The 9073-nt window shown below is 38.7% G+C and overlaps 1 protein-coding gene across 3 annotated transcripts in view; it reads left to right on the forward strand.

The window, feature by feature from the left end:
* NKAIN2 (sodium/potassium transporting ATPase interacting 2) overlaps positions 1-3173 on the forward strand; it is a 957142-nt gene extending 953969 nt beyond the window's left edge. For all 3 annotated transcript variants that reach the window (XM_025422928.3, XM_025422929.3, XM_049115184.1), the window contains one exon: positions 704-3173. Coding sequence is in view for 1 of the 3 variants with exons in the window: in XM_025422929.3 (XP_025278714.1) it covers positions 704-713 (10 nt within the window). In the remaining 2 variants the exon portion in view is untranslated. The remainder of the gene's footprint in view (positions 1-703) is intronic.
* Positions 3174-9073: the final 5900 nt, after the last annotated feature.

Below are 9073 nucleotides of genomic sequence, written 5' to 3' on the forward strand. Positions count from 1 at the left end.
CTTAAGTTAGGCAAATGCTCTTGGCCTGTAATTCTTGAGATTATCAATCATCCATCCCTAAAGAAAAAATGTTCATTAATTTATTTCTTATACTTTGGTCAACCTCTTTGAAACAAACAACAGCTTTAACGTTGCTGCACACAAACATTCCTGTGTCCACAGGTTGTTGAACAAAGCAGGTGCTTTGACTCCCACTTACCTACATGCCGTAGCCAGTGGAGCTCTACTCAGGGCCCCTGAAGTATAAGCTGTGAGAATATCCATGGTATCTTATTAGTAACATCTGAAAGCCTTGTGTTCTATTTGTCAGCCTAATTGTACGGCAATACCTACTCATTTCATTTGCCCCCAGAAATGGATTTTAAATGATCATAAGTGGCCTCTTTATCCAGGAGATTACAGACAAAAGAAAGAGAAAGAAAGGAAAGAAAGAAAGAAAAGAAAGAAAGAAAGAAAGAAAGAAAGAAAGAAAGAAAGAAAGAAAGAAAGAAAAAGAAAGAAAAAGAAAGAAAAAGAAAAAGAAATGGAAAGGAAAGGAAAGTTGTCTCTTTTCAAACAAAACTTGGGCTTGGTCTTTTTTTTTTTTTTTTTTTTTAATTTTTGCTTGCTTTTGTGCTTGGAGAGGTGAGAAAAAGTGCTGAGCTCTCCCCCCCTCGCCCCCCTGATTAAGAACATCTTTCCTCTCTCTCTTTCTCTCTCCCAGGTCAAAATAATACAGATGGCTTCAGTATGTCAGCTCCTGGACCTTTCAAAGAACTTGTTTCACAGTGGCCTCCTGCATTTTATGAAGAGCAAGAAGCAACTGAGTTTAAGTATATATACATATTAACAAAACAAATATAAAGCCTCCACATACACTGGGACACACACGCACACGCACACACACCCAGAGGCACATACTAATTCCACTTGGCCTCCTCTTTCTAACTGAAACAAACATGCAGGACATGCCCATCTCGGATTTCCTGAAAGTAGGCTTCTTTCTCCCAGGCCTTTGGAAAGTTCCTAAGGAGACGTGTTGGTGCCCACTGCTGGCCGTCACTAACTCCTCTGCAGCCCAGCCAGTCGGCCTCTGCGAGCTGCGAAGTCACCCAGGGCGCATTAGTTTGAGAGCCCTGTCTTCTGCACTCCATACGTCTTGGTAGCACCACGGCTATGTAGGCAATGTGATTGCAAAAACAAACGAAACATGCCATGATGACCTAGTAACCGAAGTCCGAAATGGCAGGTTGTTTGCCCTAAAGGCTATACCGTACATACTTGCCTTAACCCACCTAAGTTGTGCGCCCGAGTCTCAGTGCAGACCTCCCCAAGTCACTTCCTTTAGGCTAACACACTGCTATTAATTCCGAATGAGTTCGAGTCCGTGTGTTTCATGTCAAGAAACAAGACTGCGTAGCTCAGCAGCTCCAGTGTGTCTGTGTACAAAAACTGCCAGCTGTCAGCAAAGTGCTTTACCATTGAACCTCCATGGTGGCCAAAAACAGACAAACAAGTGACAGTAATAACAACAACAACAATAATCGTCATCTTTATAATTCTTAAATGTGGTCTTCGGAAGGGGTTGGGTGGGACAAAGTAAAACTTATTAATCTACTAAGCTCATTAACCTACTGGAAGCAGAGAGCAGTACTGGCTTAACTCACTGATTTTATTTGTCGCACTCTAGGTGCTTTTATAAGTATCTACAGATGTCTTTTACTAACACAGAAACAGCTGTGGATTTCTATCAACAGAGGCCAACTGAATATGTATTAGCTATGTTTACTCTTTTATATCTAATTCAAATTGAAGACCCTACGTAGGTGAACCTTTTTTCCTAACTTCAGCGTACGAGATTATTTTTTGGGTGGGCGGGGGGGGCGGGGAGCAATAGTTACCTTGGTGAAATATTTGAGATCTCTTTGTGGTATTTGGGGGATCTGTTGTGTGTTAGAGTGTATTTTAATCCTCCTGTATTATTGTGGCAGAAAAACTGTGCTGTTAACGTAGTTGGCAACAAGATGCCTTTGGAAACTTATAGTAGGTCAATGTGTTTATGGAATATTCTGGAATCCTAGGAAATTTTGTTCTATATATTCAAACATTATTTGGTTTTCATTAGTGGAAAACATAATTAGCTCAGGCTTGTCAGGAACTCAGAAGAGTCATGTTTTTTCTTGGATCCACCCGAGATGCTAAATCAATTTTTTTTTTAAACTGATACAACATCCTTAAATGCAGTGAAATTGAGACTTGAAAAGTTATCAATTGGCATGGAGCAATGTTTTCTCTTGGTTTCTATGTAGTTTCAAGTATTGGGTTAACCTACTTTGGACCTTAGCCCACCCAGATCTACATAAACCAGTCCCATTACTGTGTTTGCATGGATGTCTGTGAAATACATGCATCTACATCTGAAAACGATAAAGGAACAAAGGTGATATTGGAACATAAACTACAAAAAAAAAATGGTTCCAGCACTTGTGCTTGAATTTTCTCAGTGGCTTGTATATGTTTGTCCATACACATACATGTATAAAATCTATAATTGCAAACATGTCAGTGAAACCTCATACGATGATTTTATAGTGACATGCATGTTTAATGTATGAGAAAAATACTTACTAATGTATTGTCCTCTAACTCTTAAAATATAAATACTATACATGCCAGAAACTGCTCTAATGTGACTATTAATGTGACTATTAAAATGAGGTTTCACTGTACATTCATGCACCTAGAAGTTCCACCTTCTAGGACATGTATATGGATAGAGATTTAAACGCACAGAGAACAAGCCCTCATATTCCTGCTTTAAGTTGCAGCCAAGCTACCACCTAATCACTACTATATCATCGCCACCAAATTTTTCAAAAACAGTTGTTGACTACTAAAAAGTAATCAGTGGACAGGTCTTTTTTTGGGAGCAGTGAGCACAGTAGTGTGATTATATCTGGAAAAACATCTAAGTTGTACAGCTGAATCCTCCTCAAAATCCGGTGAAGAATGCTATTTTTCTAGGCTGAGCTTTTGTTATAAACCTAATATTCGGAAGGCAAGAGTTACAATCCTGATGTGTCCTTTTTTTTTTTTTTTTTGAGTTTGTTAATTCTGAATGTATTTTTAACAGAGTGATTTTTTTGACTTACTAGTGTAATTTGCATTTTAAAAATAAATGGAAAAACAATTAAGTTTCTGAGCCATCCCTGAAAGCCCCTGCTCCTTCTCACACGGTATTTGATTGTGTCACTGACAGGGAAACCCTATTAAATTTACATGAAGGCAACGCTGGTGTTCTGTGCCACGTAGGGATGGATGTGTCAGCAGTAAAAAGAAATTGCCAGGTCACGGCACCATTTTAGCTCAGTCATAGGTAGCACGTACTTTCATTATCTCTTAACACTAAGGGTTCTTTTACGAGACTGCCTGGAATAGACGTGATGTCATTTAGATGACTTCCCTCACCCCCCTCCCCCCTTCAACCTAGAATTTAGAGTTAAGCATCCAGCCAATAGCTAGAGGTGTGAGGGCACTATATTAAAAACCTTTGCTTAACATAGGTAAGGTTTTTCATTTTTTAAAGGCCAAATTATTTAAAATAAAATAATTTAAAAGACTCATTTATTCATTATTCCTTTGACGACACAATCTTTGACAACACTCTAAGTGAAGCATGTTGGGGGTAGAGGGTGAGTAGGGAAGATTAACCCCCCGCATTTGTGATTGCACGACTGTAATTTCAGCTGAGCTTCACTGTATGGATGAAAGAGATAGAAAGTAGCTTAAACTTCCCCTGGCTTGGGCTGTCTCAGGCTTGAGCTGCTGTCGGGGTTCCTCTCCCTGCACACAGACACACAGCATCCCCTCGAACCCCAAATGCAGAAATCGATTAAAAACAAAATAAGGCCTGGAGGCGGCATTCGAAGAAGGTGAAGATCAACTTGTAGTATTTGCCTTCTTGGCCACACGGTGAGTCTTGGAAATGATCAGGCCTGTTTCTACGTTTGTTCCCCGTGCAAAAGGTACGTTGACTGGTTCATCGTGGATGACTATCAGAATGTGGCTTCACACTGTGAGATCCAAGGCACACAATACCTCGGTTGCAGCGAAAGAGATAAAAGTTACTAAGGCAACTATTTAGGTCCCCTAGAGAAAAGATTCTGGCCTCTGGAGCTCTCAAATCGGGTGTGCATTTGGTTAAATAATAAATGTTTTTTTGTTGTTGGTACCAAGATTCTCCTTTGGTAACTATTAATATCATAATCTCTAATACAGTGAAGGAAACAGCCAGCATTCCGTTGTACTATAACGAGTGGGCCATCAACTCATACATACAAACTCATTTTAAGTAGGTCACATCGCAGAACAAACTTTTGAGATCCAAACCCATTTATTACAGAGACAGTATACTAAGGCCTACAGAGACCAAGAAATTACTCGAGATTACCATTTATCTTGAAAATGCAAATAACTCACCATCCTACACCAAATTCTGGTATGTGTACTCTGGTCAGAATAGAATAAATCAAATCCCAGATGATGAGGATTTGTCAACTGACCCTGGACTGCTAAATCAGCATGAACCCTGATAAGGAAGACCCCAAGACAGTATAAGGTCATGAAATGTGTCTGGATTATTATGTATTAGGTTCAATATAGCCTCAACGTGAAATGTTTATTTTTTTAAGATTTTATTTATTTATTCATGAGAGACACAGAGAGAGGCAGAGACACAGGCAGAGGGAGAAGCAGGCTCCCTATGGGGAGCCCAATGCGGAACTCGATCCCAGGATCCCGGGATCACGCCCTGAGCCAAAGGCAGATGCTCAACCACCAAGCCACCCAGACATCCCTGAAATATGTTTAAATATGTTTTATTATCTTGCAACTCTTTTAAAGACCAATAACTCGTACCCATATGTAAACCTAGTTAACCAGTTAACATTTGATTTCAGGGTTAGAAGTTTTCCTGTTACTTCTTTCGTAATACATTTATGAAGAGTTGGTATTAGAGAGATTGGGATTACTTAAACAGTTCCGTCACAAAAATACTTACTGTGATTGTCAGGATAATCTTCCCTCAGGCATTTTATCTGTCTTTGGTAAAATTTCAGCACTCAACACTCATACTCAGAAAGCTTTGGTATCAAGATCCTTACATTGTAAAAAATGAAGGCCCAGTTATCCTCATCACAGGTGAATCTTTGCTTAGGATGCATATTCAATCCTCTTTTCATTTTATTACATCTTCCTTCCACCCACTCCTGAGACAGGAAAGAACAAAATCTGTGATTGATATATTATGTCCAATTTAAAACATGCTAGTATCTTGAAACAATCACTTTGGGTAACAGAGCAAAATCTCAAAGACATTTACGTACTCTCTCCTTTTTAATTCAACAAAAACTTGGACAGGATCATTCATTCCAAGGGTCTCATTTACCACTGAAACCTTCACGGGTATCATGAGTTACACCTTCCAGTGACAACAAAGAAAATGAAGGGGAATTTGTCTGAAAAAGGGATCAAGACACATCTTTTTATATGCTTTGGAATTATAACGAAGATTATTTTTTAAAATCCTCACACACGGAGTTGAGAAGCAAACGAGCATAAAATTTTAATAGGTATTGAAGGTTTATTTCTATAAGATAAATTCAAGGAAGGAAAAAAAATCCTTTTATAAGCCACATGTTGATGCTCTGACACAGTCCAAACTTTAATTAAAATGAATGTAAGGCTCCTATATAATGAGAGCACAGCATTGTGGCACCTTAATAATAAAACAGTTCTATTTTTTAACCTCTCATTCTACCCTCGTACGAATTTAAGCCATAACAGCAATAGAATAAAACAACTCCCCCAAAAAAGATTGCAAATTGATGCTGTCACCCCAAGGATGATGGATTGATTCAATTAATCAGTAAGTCTTTTCTAAGAGTCCTTCAGGGAGTTATTTACCAGAGGCATACCCTGTTTATTCCCCTCCCATGTGCCTGTCATTTTTCTTCATTATTCTTCTAGTTTTACTCATTATATCCTTTGGGGATATGTGGATCCCCACGTGCAGAGAGGTTTTGCACACTGCTGTCTAGACATAAATCTTCTGAGCCTTAAACTAGAAGCCACCAGAACACCTGAGCCTCTTGTCACTGTTATCTCAGGCTGACCAAGGCTCTCAGGACCGAGTCAAGCAAACGGACACTGAGTTACAAATGATAGGTCACCGACAACTTATTAAATCGAGTAAAGACTATGAAAAATCCTGTGTTGGCAAAGATGTAACAACTCTGTGTGGCAGGCACCCATGGACCTAGTCTTCCCATCTGTAAAAGATAAGACAGAGGCTGAGCGTTGAGAGGCTGGGGTCTGTGCTAATAACTCATGGAAAAGCAAACTGTATTCAGGGTTTGTGTTGTTTTGAGTGCTGAAAGGCAAATATCCTCAGACATGAAACATTTCTATTTCTGATGAGCCAAATATCTGTCTACATCTTGCCATCAGGGGCGGATACACAGTTTTGTGAGAACCAGTGAAAAAAAATAAAACGAAAATGTGAAGCCCTTGTTCAAAGAGTAGGAAAAAAGGTGCTACTAAAAGTACTAAAATAGGGTCGCCTGGGTGGCTCAGTAGGTTAAGCATCTGCCCTTGACTTGCGCCATAAGCCCAACCCCACATCGGGCTCCCTGCTCAGTGGGGAGTTGCTTCTCCTTCTGCCTCTGCTCTCCCCCACCAACTCGTGCTTTCTCTCTCTAAAATAAATAAATAAAATCTTAAAAAAGAAAAAAAGTAAAGGTACTAAAATATAATGAATTTTCCTTGGGGAGCCTGGGTGGCTCAGTCAGTTAAGCATTGAACTCTTGATCTCACCTCAGGTCTTGATCTCAGGGTTGTGAGTTCAAGCCCCCTAAAATAAAGATTTTTTTCATTTATTTATGTATGTATTTATTTTTTAAGATTTTATTTTTTATTTTAGTTTTTATTTTTTTAATCTCTACACACTACGTGGTGCTCGAACTCATAACCCCGAGATCAAGAGCCACATGTTCTCCCAACTGAGCCAGCCAGGTGCCCAAAGATTTTCTCCTATAAACGTATTTTATTACTTATAAAACATAATAAGGGTGAATAATAACACATAAATAACAAAACAAAATACACATAATAAAAAATATTTTGGCGTCATCATTTTAAATAATACAATGAATAGAAAATTAATGGGACATCTTGATTGATCATAGGATGTGTGACCCATCTTTCTACAATTTAATATTAAGTCATCAAAATGTATACTTTCAACTGATTAATTTTCAATCAATATAAATGAATGTGATAACCAGTCACTCTTGGCAGATGCATCACAACTTTTGATGATTTTTATAAAGTTGTAATTTTTTATAATTTTTAGTTTTGAGAAGAATCTTCCTGCTGTTTCCACTTTACTAGAACCATGAAGACTATTTTACAAACAGTGACAGCATTGAGATAAATTTCTAATAGGTTACTCTTAAATAGAAATTTCAGTCATTTGAGTTAACGGTTCACAGAACAATTTTTCAAAAAAGATTTAACCTCACAAAAAGTCACTCTAATGTAAGTCTGAATCTAATTTCAAAGAAAAAATATACAGTAACATCTTAGCGTTTTCTCCAACATTTCCTGTAACTTGTTCAAGAAGCTGAAAATGGCTTCATGGTTTCCATGTACTTGAAAACACCCACTTAAGGAATCTATTGCTATATATTCAATTACAAGGAAAATAATTTTAAAATTATTTCTCATTAATAATTTGTTCATCTGAAGCATCATATGAAAATTGAGTTATTTTGTGTCCACTACTAAGGCTACAATCTTTACTTTTTATGTGTAAGCCTGTGGATTTATTGTACAGTGTTACAGCAGTTCTCAAAACCAGGGACTCCAAACTCTTACAGTAATTCCAATAACTCTGTAATAGATATGCTTTATTTAATGTCGATGTGCATACTTTCGTCTTCTAATAATTTACTGACAGCGTTTGCTGCCTGACGACCAGCAGTCGTGGTCCAGCGCAGAGCCACAGTTAACATTTGTGCAGAAGCTGCAGAGGCAAGCGCTCTTGGGGAATTAATAGGTAAGTTGGCCTCCCCCAATTCCGAGGGCTGCCCAGGGCCCCTGCTTTCCCCCAGGGGTAGAGCTGCCACTGTCACCACTGCCAGTCCTGTCCCAGGTCACTCCCCAGTCCAGCGGCATCTTCGACTGCCCTGAGGCAGGCCAGGCCAATTGCTCTGCAAGCTGCACACTGTGCCCAAGGGCCTGAGCCAGTGCCCTCCAGTCCTGCTGCTAGATCACAAGCATTCATGCAAGCTGTCACCCCAGGCCATCTTGTCTGCTCACCACATGCTCAAGAAAAATATATTAAGAATTTCATGAAGAGGAGAGTGGAACGTTAAACTAAGTACCAGACTCCTCTGAGCGTGGGGACCCTGTGCAATGAAACATGTCACATGCCCACCCAGTCATAATGCTAGGTGGCCCTGCTTGCTACAGAAGCCAAGAGGAAAAACGTCTACATCCATCCCCACTTCAAACTTACGCCCGTTTTGTTACTGGAACAAATGAAGCTAGGATATTTCATTTATTATTAAAAATAGTCCTGAAATGTTTTTACTGAGAATGAAAAGATAAGATTTCAAGAAGAAGAAGAAGAAGAAGAAGAAGAAGAAGAAGAAGAAGAAGAAGAAGAAGAAGAAGAAACCAAAAAGGAGAGATCAGATGCCTTAGACACCAAGGCTGTTGAGTATTTTCACACTTTCCAATGAATTGAATCAAACATCTAGTTATATCGCATAATTGGTCAGGTTTTTATTACTCATCTCATTACAGAAGTTTTATTGTGATCATTGAAATCCATTATGGTGCATGGGCACTAACGCTTCATGGCTGTAATTCAATCTGATTCTGCAAGTTTAAGAATAAATTTCAAGAATAACAACAAAAGTTGCTGTTAAATCCTTCCCACCAAAATTCAGAAGTAGGAATTGTTGAGGTTAGTATAGCTCCAATACATTTAAAATAAGATAGATAAATTGTTGGAATGCATGTAGAAACC

The sequence above is a fragment of the Canis lupus genome, chromosome 1, assembly GCF_003254725.2.
Source record: "Canis lupus dingo isolate Sandy chromosome 1, ASM325472v2, whole genome shotgun sequence".
NCBI lineage: Eukaryota > Metazoa > Chordata > Mammalia > Carnivora > Canidae > Canis > Canis lupus.